Below are 15,401 nucleotides of genomic sequence, written 5' to 3'. Positions count from 1 at the left end.
AAGCATTCTGGTCCTTGAAGTCCTAAATCACACATAATCAAAAACAAAGTGAACGAAAATGTGATTGCAATAGTTTTTCCGATTTCGCTGTGTACGCCCTGTGTCTGACTGAGCGGCTGCTGCTCATTTCTGCTCTGCGCACACATGCAGCGTGACTTTTAACTCACGAGAGACTCAGCAAAAAGACTACATGTCCCACTGGCTCATATGGAAAAAAAAAAATCGCCCCCACAGTTTGTTGCATTCATGTGCTCCTCGTCACCACGATGTTGCTGGTGGTGTTTAGCTATTGTCGCTCATTGATGTGGCTTTCCTCCGACATTATCACAACAGCAAAAACATTTTTCTCGGTGAAAAGTTCTTTATTCTTTTCGCTGCAGCAACAGACAGAAAACAAAAAATATGAGCCACGGGGGCGCAAATTGTATTTTAAAGATTTGTCAGGGGTGCAAAACCTACTAATCACCGATTTTTATCATCACTTGTTGGTTGTTGACATAGCCAAATTTACACATCATTAACGCCACATCTCGGTAAGTCGGGTGTCATCGCAATTTTAGACATCCCCTGTCGCGTTTTCCACTTTTTTTGTTGTTGTTTGGACACCCACATGTGCCTGGCTCGTAATGCTAATATTTCCGACAGCAAGTGGAGGCAGCACATTCCCACCAGCAGCTGTAGCCAGTCTACTCATTCACAGAGTGGCGGCTGCATAGACAACAGGCTACCTCCCTCTGTCCTGTGTGAGTATTACAGCCTCATATAGCTCCTATAGCCTTCCTCAGCGTTTCCATACATAGGCTTTCCGAGAAGTTAAGTGAAATAATATCTGTCGCCGATTCAGCTCGAGTCCGTGAGTTACGGTCGCTTAATTTACTGTTATCTCTTCTTGAATCGGGTTTTTTAAAATTTCTTTTCAAGTCATGACTGAAACGTTAGTGGACAGCGTGGTCTTTTCATTGTTCTCTATATTCCTCGTCTGACAAAGAGGAGCTGTAATGTTATTTTGCCGTAAGCGCTGCGACAGTTTGACACCGACGTGGCCGTTCGTTTGTGACGGCTTATTTTATTATTTTTATTTTTTATTATTATTTGTATCATGTTATTTTTCGCTTCCAGCTATTTGTCGGTGTGAAGAGCCTGTTAGAATAACATAAAAACAATGTCAGCAGTGTAACGGGCTAGATTTTGTATGAAAATATGTGTCCACTTTGTTTATTTTGATTATAAATCTGTTTTTTATCAAATCTTTTGTAGGATGCTGTACGGCTATCAGGACAAAAACCCACAACAGCTATGAAGACGAAGAGCTTGTCATCTAACAAAGAGCCATAAAATCAAGATCAAACCACCTTAAATGGGACTAGAAAATAGGAGGAACATTACAGAGAGGGCACTTTTTGTTTTTGATTACTCATTTTGTTTTAATCCTCTAGCCTTTGTATTGTAAACAAATTACCCCATCGATAATACTCTGAGGTGCTTGGGCAAGGTGATGTTTTTCTCTGTTCAGTCAAGACACCACTATCACTATTCTTTAGTGGCTTGCAAGGATGTTTTTGTCCTAATGTTGTGCTTTGAGAGAGACTTATTGTGACAGAGCAGCAGTGCTGCAAATGGCAGTGTGGAATAAAACATGCCCATAGCTGGAGGGGCTCAGTCCCCCCCAAGTCCTGCTGTCAGGGCAGAGTCTTTGCTCCAGCACCCAGCCCTGCAGTAGCTCCTCGGTGTCCTCATGTGGCACTAGTTACTGACTCTGACTCTCTAGTCAACTCAGCCAGGAGCCCACTGAAGCTGCATCTCCAGCTGCACCATGACTTTGTCAGACAACGATGAGACGGGGAGCGACCTGTCTGAGACTCTGGAGATCCATGACCTCCAGAACCAGTACATGGACCCAGGGAATTGCTTCAAGTCCAAAAGCTTACCCATCCTGAATGGACCCTGTCAGCAGGATTGTGAGGATGTGGAGCCCAGGCTGGTCAGTACAACCCACACCTCTGTGGCTGTGGACGAGAGCTGCGAGCTCCAGCCGAAAACCCCAGACTCCAGCCAGGCTGAGTCCCCCTGCTCCAGGACAGACTTCTCTCCCTCTGTCTCCAGCATGGTTGGCCTCAGCAGCTCTCTGCCTGTTGAGGGCCACAGGGCCACCAGATCCGGGGGTAAGAAACTCGGCTTTTCTCTCACCCGCCTCATCCGTGTCCCGGCTAGGAAATACGTGCGGGTGATCCTGCGGGACTCGCGCTGCTTCTTGTTCTGCATGTGCTACCTGACCTTCATCCAGTCCCTGATGGTGTCAGGCTACCTGAGCAGTGTCATCACCACCATCGAGAAGCGCTACAGTCTTCGTAGCTCTGAATCCGGCCTGCTGGTCAGCTGCTTTGACATCGGCAGCTTGCTGGTGGTCGTCTTCATCTCCTACTTCGGTGGCAGGGGTCAGAGACCACGCTGGCTGGCTGTCGGGGGCGTCTTCATCGCTGTAGGGGCAGCTTTGTTTTCCTTGCCACACTTCATCTCACCACCCTACCAGATCCAGGAGATGAACTCCTCAGCGGGCCACGAAGGCCTCTGTCTCAGCGGGAATGCCAGTAGTCGTGAGCTGCTGGATGTGGCATCATGCCCTCGCGACCAGGAGGGCAATGAACACAACTTGTATGTGGCGCTTTTCATCTGTGCACAGATACTTGTGGGCATGGGGTCAACGCCAATCTACACTCTGGGGCCAACTTACCTAGATGACAACGTGAAGAAGGAAAATGCATCTCTCTACCTGGGTAAGGCAGCCTGGATGCACCACTAATTGATGAGAGGGTAGAATAGTGGCACTCTGAAAAACACTTTTGTCCTTCATAGATGATGACTTACATTCAGGAGAGTGATGAAATTTATTACAACACAGACTTGACAATTGTGCATATCTACTCTTGTATTTGGCCAAATGTGCACTTCAGTAATTTCTTTAGTCTTGTCCTGTTGTACTAAGTCCACAGGCCTGGTGTGTGACAGAAAAGATCCTCACAGCTTGGGGCAAAGAAGTAGTCTTCTCAAACAAGTTAGTGGGGGAGCCATGATACCAGAATTTTGGTAGTTGATACTAGTATGACTGAACTTCCATGATTCCCGATGTCTGATTTAATGGCCAAAACAGAAATCGCATTCACCACACAAACATTTATTTGAAAACTTTGTATAAACATTAATAAGTTAACAGAAGCTTCATCTGTTTTAAGTATTTAAACATACAGGCTACATTACAACAAGAGCACTCCATTACAAGTGCAATATTGTCCTGTAGCCTCCAAGCAGAAAACAAAGCGATCCACCAGAATACTAATTTCAAATCAGAGGAATGTATGAAATGTCCTGCTGTAACAATGAGTACAATGGAGTGATTATGGGCTCTCATTTTGATTTGCAGTCCTGTAAGCATGACTGCAACTTAAGTGTTTAACCTACAGGGTGAGGCTACATTAGAATAACAACACTGAGCTACAGAGTGAGGGATCAAGTTGTCTCAGTACTGTCGATGCTAAGGAGTGGTATTGTTTTCAGTATTTTGCCATTTATTTGGTGCCTAAGTACCAGTTGTTCTGACATTCCTGTCATGTAGCCAAGCTGATTACATGATATACAATATGAAAGAATTTTACCCGGTAAATCTACTGAATGACTTTGGACTAGTTGGGTCTGGCTGCTGTGTAACGGTACAGTACATGCTTACATATGTAGAGTTCAGAGATGTGCTCAGCCCTCAGCCCTCTGTCCTTTTGATTTAATCTCCATGGTGTGCAACCCCTGCAGCATGCTGGGTAAATACAGAAGCTGCAAAGTCAACCTTGGGCCAGAAGCACATGTGAGAGAGGAGTGCAGGGGGAGAAGTGGAACTGGGTTGCTTATGATTAATGGTCCAGCACTCAGTGTGTGTGTCTGTCTTTGTGTGTGTGTGTGTGTGTGTGTGTGTGTGTGTGTACGTGCGCGCGCGCGCGCGTGTGCATGCGTGTGTGTTGTGTAAGTATGCATATACACACAGTGCCTTCCAGGCTTGTTTGTGTATGTGCATGGAAAGCTGTCAGCTTTAAAACAACATCCTCCTGTGGTCAGCCAGAGAAGACATGGTTCTACTTTGTCTGATCATTAGCAGATTCTCAGCTGTGTTCCTCCTCAAATCATCTGGACGTTCATACAGAGGTAGCCTGTCATTTGTCTGGTATGCTGGTGTTCTGCTTGCCCTAATGGTTTTGTCAGAGTGATGAGCTGTACATACCACATATAGCACATAGCTCACAGGGAAGATTATGATTTAAAAGGTTATCCCCTATCTGTCTGAAACCCCTAGTTAGATTATTGGGACAGGGGGCACCCCTCAGTCTGGTGCAGTATCTCACAGCTGCTCAGTGTCCCACTGACCTCTGTGTGTGTGCTTTTACGTGCAGCTGACTATCTGGATATCAGTCTGCCTATCAAGGTCCTCTGTTTTTGTGTGTCTGTATGAGGGACATGCTTGCTCTCTTTCGGAGTGTGCAGGTAAAAAAAAAAAAAGCATAGAGATGGTAGCACAGCGTTAAGCAGAGTGCTGACAATGGCCCTTCATCACAACATTACACAGCATATGGAGCATATTGGCTGTGAAGCCCACTCACACTGCCTGCTCTGCTGCCCTCAAGACCAAGTATTGATCAGAGCCTGCGCCACAGGGAGCCAATGCAGCATAGCTATTGAGCCAACCTAAGAAACAAGGAAAAAAACAACCAAACCCCAAGCACTGACTCGTGTTTTTCCCTCAGCTTGGCACAGTACTTGAGGGCAAATGCATCATCCTTGTAAGGGTCACCGAGTCGTGACAGTGAAGGCATCGCTTCATGTAGGTGTTTGTCAGTGCAACAGTGATTGTGGCACCAGCCACTTGCTCCTTTGACCTTGTTGGCTATTTTCAGAAGGCTCACGGAGGGATAATCTGTTTCATTTCAACAAAGTGTTGTTTGAGAAAACAGTGACATGTCCTTACATGTCAGAGTGATGAGATAAGTGGGGTAAAACGTCCTTGGTTTGCCTTTTAGAAGCCTATAATATCCATAGTAACTGAAAAGGAAATTATGTGTTTTGTCCTCTGTGTGTGTGTGTGTCTGTGTCCGTGTCCGTTCGCAGCTAATCGCGCAAACTACTGTGCCTATCCTCTTAATTTTTTTTGTGCACTTTTATGCCAGTATGATTAAGAACCTCTAATGGTTGTGGTGATTCAAAACCTTTGCAAAACATTTGTTTTTGCTACTTCTGCACTCTCTTCATTCACTGTCTAGCTTGCTTGACCAGTGCTGCTCTCTTTTTCTCTTTCTGCTGGCATATTTCTAGGCTGCTATGACGCTCCCTCACTTAATTCACTGTCAAGCTCATTCATTTTTTCATCCTGCTGTGGCTGTGTTCGCTCCTATTCCAGACACATGTAACACTGTAAAAAGTGTAAGAGACTGATGTAATCTGCTGACAAGTGGATGTTAAAATAGGTTACATTGTCTAATACGTCATGACTGTAAAAAATATATGTAAAACAGCTGTTTCATATGTCGGTGTGCTGTTCCTCCTCACTGGTCTTTAATGTATGTCTGTGTGTGTGTGTGTGTGTGTGTGTGTGAGAGAGAGAGAGAGAGACGAACAGAGAGAGACCTTTTGTGGTAATGTTGAATTTTTCTATTTTGATTTGTGCTCTTATTGAAACATTGTTTTTTAATCCAGCCATGTGAATGGCTCACAACATAGGTTCCCGGCCACTGGCAAGGTGTGTAATAGAGTGAAATGGGTACAGAAAGAACAAGAAAAAGCTTTAACTCAAGACGCTTTTGGAGTTGTACCATATATTTTCTATACTGTACTTTATTATATCTGAATCATACAGTAATTTAATTTGTAGTTTGAAAAGCTATGATAACACAATTGGCTGCTGAGTCTCTCCCAAGTCATCACATAGCCAACAGCCTGGAAAAGCTGAGATCTGCACTCTACTGAGTGCACTCTTCTAGTTATTGAGGTGTTTTGACTGCAGCTTTATCTCTGACATTCTCCCAGGCATGTTGTGGCATTTAGTGCATGAATCAGCCTCTACCATCTTATCTTGCTTCCATGTTTGTTTGAAAGGCAAGCTCATAATAATGATATGACATTGCTATTCTTCAATTATCAGTTCAAACCACAGACATTACACATTCATGTGTCGTCATGTCAGCTTTAACTTCTTGCCACTGCTCATCCTGCTTTCCCTCTTGAATAGAGAAAATGTAGTCAGAGCCCAGGCCCCTTCACACTGGCTACTGGCCGCTGTCAGGTAGGGTACTTTTGGCAAATCACTTAATTTACTAACCCAGAAACATTCATTTCTATATTTTGCCAAATTAATTTTGTGGAGCAGTAGGCTACCTATATCTTCAGGAGGCTTTCCTAAATATACCTAGAGGAGGTTTCCCCAAACCCATTAACGCAAACCCCATCTCAATTTGTACTGGCTCAGATGGGAGGAGTTGTTCGCTTTGTAGGACAATGAGGTTTACACCGAGGGGTAGTTCTGGTGCCCTTGGAGAGAGGGAGATATTGTGTGTGTTGAAGAGAGAGAGAGTGATTTGTGAGTGTGGGGGGTGTTATCTATGTATTTGTCTCTGGGTATGCATGCGTACATAGTAGGGCATTCCTTCTGACCTATCACCCCCTTTTCCATCTCTGGCCTCCCATTTCCATGGTAATGTAAGTGGCATGGAGTGCTAGCCTTGTTTCTTGTACTCTACCTAAGCTAAAGGGGGAAGTAGTCACTGCATAGTTTCTTTTAGTTTACACACCTCTCTTACTTGCTCTCTTCACTCTCTGTCTCTTGTCTATTCTCTAGTCTTTTCAGACTTTTGTGGTTTAACAGTGCTCCTCTGGGGAACAGAAAGACAAGCATTGGCAGCCGCTGGAAGCTCTAGCCTTAAAACCGCTACTGTATGCAAATCACCAACTCTCTCTCTCTCTACTCTCTGCTCTCTTCCTCTGCTCCGACAGATTTACTACATACCATTCTTGACGTTACTATGGTGAACACTTGTCTGTACCCTTTGCTGATGAGCCACTCCATCTTGTGCAAGGCAGGCTTGTTATATTAGATGAGCTTTCTATTCCTCAGTCAAATAATGGTTCTTATTAAAGGATAAGCTGTGGCTCACTTAGATTCAAATGACTCAAATCTTTCCACAACCTTTGTTTGTTTCTTGTTTCTTGTTTCTTACTAGCAATTTATGAAAGTGCAATAAAAATTTCTGTCTCTCTTTTTTAAAAACACACAGGTCAGATGCACACCTAAGGAATCTGGTCCATCTCTGGGCCAGTAACATTTCGTGAAACAAAGACATCTTCTCATCGATAACAATCCATCATCATCTTCATGTGATTGGGCAACGCAGTGACCCATAGATCTAAACGATCAATGATCCAGTTTCTCAACATTAAAGTGTTGATCTATTCCAAGCCTTTGACAGTGGCTGCCACCTCAGTGAGGTTATGGTAGGGGGCAGGGTTGTCCACTGACACCCACTGTGATTTACAAGCTAATGATGCTGAGAAGCTGTTATTGACTCGGGATGGATGAGAGTTCAGGTCTGATTAGATTGTGAGCAGCATACCACTTGGGACGTAGTGCACACACTTATTCCTGTTGACCTAGTGTCTACCGTAGAAAAAAAAAAGTCATTATAAAACAAACATGTACTTTCCACTATTGTTGTAACCTTGAAATAATGGACTGTAACTGACATATAATAGTTTTCTCATAACCTCTTCTTGTTTTTTTCCAGACTGAGTAGCCTCCCTTGCATGCTAATATGCACCTAACCAACCTCTTTACGTGCAGGATAAGGTTAATTGATTCCTGCTGGCGGACAGTGCCCCATAGTCTCTGCATCTTACCTAGTTTGCGGCGCAGATGGCTCTGGAAGTAATATAACCGCTTGTGTGTTATTTGGGCTTGTGCATTATTAATGTTTTAATAGATGTTCATGAAAAACCAAGGGCATCTGACTTAGCCTCTGCTTTACACAGAGGTACTGTAGAGGACTGTTTATTTACCGGAGTGGAGGAGGAGGACGGCGAGAGCGAACGCTTAGTTTAGGAAAAGAGGGGCTGTTCTTCAGCGCCCGCAGAGAGGGCCTGAACACTCGTCTTGTCTGCACTCACTGACACACACTTGCACGCAAGCACAAGGAGCGTGTTCTCTCCTCTCCCCTGACAAATTTAGAAAGAGAACAGCTGCTCTCGGTCTCCCTCTTGCTTGCTTTCCTACTGTGCGTTGTTTGTGTGTGTCATGTGTGTCCCCTGCAGGTAGACTGTTTTCAGAGAAATAATGGGAATGAAAAATAATAGAGTCAAACCTCACTGTGTATTTATTTTTTAATAATTTAGAATTATCAGTAATGGCCCAAGCGTGCCCCTTGCTGTGCTCACTCAGCCAGTCACATTAAGTTGTGTGTCCTGCTCCGCTTAGCAGCAGCCAAAGCAAGTGCAAACTGTATACACACAGCAGCAGATACACACAAACACACACGTCCCCTGGGTCTTTGCCTGCTCCCTGCTGCACTGTGTCCCTCTAGGTTGACAGATCATGTTTCAGGATTGGGTAGGGCTCACGTTTGCCCCTCTCTTTGGCTGGCACATACATAGACAGAGGGCCAGCATTGCTTCGTCACTGTCCCCCAACAGATTATTCGTATGCCTTCTGGAGGTTTTAAATATCTCTGCCCCCCCGTCCCGTCACACAGCCCTGCTGGACTCTGTGCCCATAGGGTTACTCAGCAGCATGCGACCTTTTCAGCTGCAGACAGCAGGACTGCCAGCTCTGACTATGAATACTACTCTTCCTCAGCTGATGTGAAGGTGCACTACTAGTCTCCCTTGTTGCTTGCTTTTTCTGTCTACTAATTGGCACTTGTTACATACTTTGCCCCCCTCAGTCTATTTGGACCTATTTGTCCCAAAGACTTATGGTTGTGTTGTGTTCACCATGTGGGCAGGTTCCTGGGGAAATACCAGAAGTAGTTCGTGTGATGGGCGCGCTGTAGAAAAAAGGAAAACAAGAGCACATTCTTTCTTTGTTCTCACCGGCTCCTCAGCTGATGTTGCTCCGCCAAGTCTTCTTTGATCCCGTGTTCTCGGTGCTCACGTTGAAATTAAATACATCCCAGGATGGCTTTGAGGTATTTTCGTCGTTACTGTGTGGAAATGTATGCTGTATGGGACTGTAATAATTTTAATACATTTTGGGACATTACAATAGATATTTACTCTAGAGATAAAGTGCAGTTCAAATTCAGATTTTTCAGACAGTGATGGTATGTTAATTTTATGGCTGAATGCTCTGTGTGTTGAGGCAGACGTCTTTCAGTAATTGTAAAGAGCTCAGGACCCTAGCCACCCCCAACCCTCAACCTTCGAGCCATGATTCCCAATTATTGAACATCCTGGGGGATTACATGAACAATGTCTGTCATATTGGACAAATTACAATGGCTCATTAAGAAAAGAAACAGATTTGGGTCTAATTGAATGTTAAATGTGGAGTTTATTATTGCGAGGAGCATTTTTTTTGTCTAGTTTTATCATCTCTAATTGTGTTACTGCCTAATTTCAACACTATTAATATCTTGACTGAGCCACCTTATCCTGCAATACTGCTTTGGAAGTGTTTTATGGTTCAGAGTAATAAAAACGAGAGGCCACTTCACTTATGTCTTCCATTCACTGCAAGTCTTTCTTGGTGCTTTTGCTTTCATCTCTATCTCTGCCGAAAGCACTCATTAGAAAACATTCTTTGTGCGTATTTTCTCTGATTTGGCCACTCAGCATTGTGCACAGAAACATGACCATTCTCTGGTGGTTTTATGCAGGCAGGAAATAAGTTGTTTTCAGTGATTGCTAGATGCTTATCGTTTACTTGGGGTACAGTGTGTCCTTTGATGGAATTGAGTGTACTTTTGCTTTCCAGCACTGTGTTTTCAAAGAGGCAGAGAATCTCTGATTGAGACGCTGTCTGAGTCACCAGCTCTGGCCTGCATCAGCTCTCACCCGAGCAAACAGTTGCTTTCACCGCGAAATAGTACAGAACATAGCACTGCACAGAGACAGCCTCTACATTCATGTCACACCAAATTACATTCCCTACTTTCCCTCCTCTCAGTGATATCTACTCAGTTCAGCTGACCTCTCAAGTTGATTCGGCCTCTGGGTATTTTTGGGGTTGTTGTTTTTTATACAGAGTTGGAAAAAAATGTTCCTTCAGTCTAGTTTTGTACCCTTGGAGAGCTGAACTGGCTATTGTTCTCCTTGACCCCAGCCCTGCAAATATGGAGACTGAGGGCGGGAGGGCTGCTGGAGGGAGAAGTGTTAATGGTCTTTACATAAGTCCAAGGAATTGACAAGACAATGTTGAGTATGAAAAAAAATAACCAGAGGTATTTGGTAGAGCGCCAAAAAGGATGTTTGTGTTTTCTGTGCTATTGTCTATGAATGCAAGTTTTTCATATGGTATTCATAACGGCAGTGCTTTATTATGTAATCTGTAAAATAACGACTTATAATTTACGCTGTTTGATTTATTTATGTATTCCCATAGAGAAAATGAATATGTTAATATTCCATATCCAGATATATATTTCCATATCATTCACTCATTCATTCATTTACAAACTGCTTATCCTTGTTAGGGTCACAGAGCTGGCCATGTCAAATAGCCATGTATGAAATGTCGTCAGCCACCAATGCCATCATAAACGTATGTTGAGCAGGTAGGTGCACATATGTGACCATGTAAAGACAATATGTTGTTTTCTGATAGGCACATATATACTGTAAGTATATGGTAAAGATATATGGGCAATGCATATATCACAATATACACAATATCAAGAGAGGGTATAGCCTAGTTTTTTTTTGGGTCAGTTTTTACTTGTAAAATATGTTTAAATAAACAGTTTATTTATCAAGTAAGTCTACAAATTTTTTGGCATGCGGGATGACTTTTTGACTTTGGACATTTTTGAGATTTCCTCCACTTGACCAAGACAACATTTCTCTGATGTAGTATCATGTATGTTCATTTCTGCATCTCTGTGTGGGTTTTTGTAGTCTGCGTTGTGTTTACATCATCTCTTATTGTGTGCGTTATTTATTGACGTGGGTTGGTTTTGGTCCACCGCTGACCTTCAGCTGCTGTCCTACTGTGCTGGCTGTACATAGCAGCAAGAGCCATCCAAGGCCAGCCAGACCCATCTGTGTCAAGCTCCCTAAAGGGACAGGAGCCCACTCTGAGGGAGATGGATGGCTTGAAACATTTTCTGACATACCCATGTGGGATATAGCTGCTACATAGGGACACACACTCATACACACACATGTGCTGGAAATAAAAATGCAGTGAGACCAGAAATATGGCTAGAGGGGCATACAGACTGGGGCAATTTCTGCACTGCACATTCGTCTGTTTGTGTAATAGCTGTTCTTCCAGGCACTGTTATGTTAGTGAAAGTAATGGTAGGCTGGTGGTGCATTATATAACATAGGCTAATAGGGTAACATGTAACCATGATATAGCCCATTGGAGAGACAGTGTTTTGACAAGTGCCGTCAGCAGATGTTAGCTAACAGAGAGTTTGTGCAGTGTGGGAAGTTTAGGAGGAAACTTGCCATGTCGTGTCTATTTAGCTGTTTAATAAAATTACTTTTTCCTTATTTATTGTAATAATTTATTTATTTTTTAAAAAATAATGTTTTTATTTATCTTAATTTGCTCAAACATGCTCCCCTGTTCTCGTTCTTATTTCACTCTATTGTCTATCTTGCAGTGCCTCTTGCTCTTTTGAGGCCTTTTTGCCAGTGGAGTTGCTGGTAGTTGAGGAGATCTGGCAGCATACTTGCACCCAAGGTGTGTGTGTGTGTGTGTGTGTTTGTGTGTGTGTGTGTACATATGTGTGTGCGCGCACCTGCAGTAGGGGGTGGGGAGGTTTGAGGTTGGTGCATTTGGGGGTGTTGAGAGTGAGCACAAGTGTGTGAAACTGCAAGAGGACAGGTTCTGTGTGTGGCAGACCATAAAGTTGGTTTTTGTGCAAACTTGCAGTGGTATTTGAACATCTGTGCCTCTGCGGAGACTGCAGAAAAGCCTGACCTATCGACACTGAGACTGGAATCATGTGCTCCCATCCACCCACACACTCATTGAAAAGGCATCTCTGCTGCAGAATGGTGTGTTTGAGGCCTTTTCTAACTTGCAGGTAGCACAAAAATGTCAAAGATGGCACCGCTGTGCTGCGTAATAACTCCATCTACTTTGATTTCTGACACAGTGACTGTTTTTATATGCAAAGTATCCCTGATGCATGTTTAAGATCATATTTGTGATTGCATTTATTATTTTCTTTTTTAATATTACAGCTCCATAACCATAGGGACTGTTTTCTGAATGCTACTAAGGAAATGAAACTCAAAGTACACAAATTGGGGAGGAAAAAAACAAACAAACAAACAAAAGTAAATGGTATCCCTGTCAAAAGTGGTATATATTTATATATATATTATATATTCAGCCATAACAACACTACTGTATAGTTGTGACATACCTTGTTGTGCATACACACTTCCCTGTAGTCTTCCTATTTATTTCTTTTTTTGTTGTTGTTGTTTTTGCATGATAAGTACTACAAGCCTGTAAATTGGAGTCAAATTCCTTGTATGTATAAGCACACTTGGTGCATAAAGTTGATTCTGATTCTGATCTCAGATATCATCGGTTTCTCACGAGCAGGATATCAGCTAATCTTGGCTGCATCAAATGACTGCGTAGAAAACATGTAGATGATAAATTCAGTTTGGAATGTAAGCTTGTAAATAAAAGCAGGAAACGTGCATTTTGAACATAAGGAAGAATGCCATCATGTTTTTTTCTAGGCAGTTTCTCAGTAGGCTTTTTTTTCAAGTGCCCAGTTCTCTTGTTTACATTCTACTTGTGGAGGTGCCGGGGGATTGGACAGAGGAGGATGTGCTGGTGAATTTGCCTAATACTTGGCATTGGGTGAAAAGGGGGGTACGCTGCTATAGCACCATGGACCAGATTGCTGTGCCATGTCTGTCAATGAGAGAGGCTGAAAAGCTGCAGGTGCAAGCTTGTGGCTGACAAACTAAGAGCTGAGCCTGTACTCACTACAGTTTCTCACTCTCTCTCCACTCTCTCTCTCCCTCACTCTGTGTGTGCGAGTGTGTAAGAGAGTGTATAAGAGAGTGCGACAAAGACCCCTGGAGAAATGTGGTTATACCCCCAGTCCAGCTGTCCCTCTCTGAGAGCAGCATACACTCTTGGGCCCCCATTCAGCCACAAGATTATCTTCCACCTTCTCAAATGCTAAGATATTATCTATGGAGACATGCCATAACGCACATGTGCCCACAGATATGCACACAGCAGCAACAGACTTGGCCCATTCATCTGTAAAAACAGTTGCTTTCACTGCAGAATAGTACAGAACATAGCACTGCACAGAGACAGCCTCTATATTCATGTCACACCAAATTACATTCCCTACTTTCCCTCCTCTCAGTGATATCTATCCGTTTCAGCTGACCTCTCAAGTTGATTCGGCCTCTGGGTATTTTCGGGGTTGTTGTTTTTGCACAGAGTTGGAAAAATGTTCCCTCAGTCTAGTTTTCTGTTTCTAGGCTTTTGTGTTGGCAGGAGGGGTTATGTATAGTATCTGTGATGAATTTGTCTCCTCAGACCTGCTGGATGGCCGCTATGAATTATCAATGAGAGTACAGTTGTAATAACTACATATGCATATGTCATTCAAAAACAGTACTCTAAAAATAGTACTCTAAAAGTACTCTAATGAGTCACCTGCTCCTCCAGAAGCGGCTGAAGACTTAGTGGAGCTCGCTTTTTGTATAGGATGAGAAGCCAAGAGGTTGAAGAGGTTCATCCTGATGTGTGTAGCAAACTCTAGACAAGACAAAACACAACATAATCAAGGTGAAAAAGAACTTGTTGTGGCCTTTATTTATTTTGCAGTAATTTCATAATCCTGTTGTGTTTATGTTCTGTTTAAAGTCTATATGAATTTTCCAAATTAAAAAAGTAAATTCTGTTTCTGTTAAAATACTTACAAAATTATAGAATAGATACCGAATACTTTCAGCCAAAATTGGCATTTTCCTTCATTAACCACTTTTCAGATTATGTTCCCTGAAAAACAACTATACCAAGATATATACTTGTACTGTTGAAAATGTACACAAAAAATATTGCTATAAAATTTTGGCTGTATAGCCTACCACTGTTGTTGCACAGCCAGAACCTGGTATAATTTAGAATAACCTATAATTAAACTTTGCGAATGTTACATTAACATTAAAGGTACACAGTGCAAAATTCCACAGAGTTGATTGAAGAGAGAACCGTTTTGACTTACCTGCCAAAAAAAAGTGGATTCGTAAGTGAATTAGGCTGATGACAAGAACCATGTTGGCTCAACCATCACATTAGGTGCTTATTTCACGGTTTTTGGCAGTTGAGTCAAAATGGTCCTCACTTTAGCTGACCCTCGGCAGTTTTGCATAGTGCACCTTTAACTCAACCATTAATCTTGCTAATACCTAATCCTAATTTTGACTTTGCAGCTTGGCTGGAAAGTGAAAAACGAGTGTTGTATCTGCTGAGTTGCTTTGCATGCTTGGACGTTTGTTCAGCATGTCCTGGGCAATGGGGAGGTACACACTGACCCAGAGTTGACTCTCCCTGTGAACCTCTCTGTGTGAAAGAGATCCTTCACAGCAGGAAAATGCTTGAAATTGCTCGATTGACCCACTTCAGCTCTCCATTAAACGTCATTGCACCAACCATAATCAGTGAGGTCTTACTCATATAATCATGGTACAGTCAGTTAGTCTGGGTCAAACTGATTTGTGAAGTTTTGAGGCCAATGTAATAAAATGAAGTGGAAGAGAAGAGACTACAGGAGTAAAGTCCACAAAAAAGATGGATCAGAGAATTAAGGAGAGGGCAAAAGTCTGGACTTAAGGGGCAGCACCGACAGAAACACCGAAGAGTGATAAAAAGGTAGGGGAATAAGAAAGGGAGACATGCACAAAGGAATTAGCACATTTCTCATAGCCTGTCCCTTTGAATGGCATTCCATCACTAAGCCAGTTAAGGAGTACTGTGTTGCTTTGATTGGCTTGTCACATGGAGAGATGGTGAAGAGAGAGAGGGAATGAGGGAAAAGAGGCAAGGGGGTGTGGAATAGATTTTCAGCTGTCTGAGACTAGTACTGCTAAATGATTTTGGCGCAGATGACAAGAAGTTTTACCCTTTCTCACGCCTCCACTCTAACAAACTCTGATTGAATATG

General features: G+C 42.9%; 1 protein-coding gene across 2 annotated transcripts in view; it reads left to right on the top strand.

The window, feature by feature from the left end:
• The first annotated feature begins 300 nt into the window (after nucleotides 1-300).
• The window catches only part of slco5a1 (solute carrier organic anion transporter family member 5A1), a 47,100-nt gene continuing 31,999 nt past the window's right edge, over nucleotides 301-15,401 (top strand). The window contains exons 1-3 of one of the 2 annotated variants that reach the window (XM_030078958.1): nucleotides 301-533; nucleotides 646-743; nucleotides 1,258-2,774. In XM_030078958.1, coding sequence (XP_029934818.1) covers nucleotides 1,814-2,774 — 961 coding nt within the window. In that variant the 5' untranslated portion in view covers nucleotides 301-533; nucleotides 646-743; nucleotides 1,258-1,813. Of the gene's footprint in view, nucleotides 534-645; nucleotides 744-819; nucleotides 854-1,257; nucleotides 2,775-15,401 lie in introns of those variants that run through there. The other variant, XM_030078959.1, reaches the window with a different exon arrangement.

The sequence above is a fragment of the Myripristis murdjan genome, chromosome 20 (genome assembly GCF_902150065.1).
Source record: "Myripristis murdjan chromosome 20, fMyrMur1.1, whole genome shotgun sequence".
Classification (NCBI taxonomy): Eukaryota; Metazoa; Chordata; class Actinopteri; order Holocentriformes; family Holocentridae; genus Myripristis; species Myripristis murdjan.
Note: the sequence above shows the minus strand (reverse complement) of the source record. Positions and strands in the feature narration are given on the sequence as shown.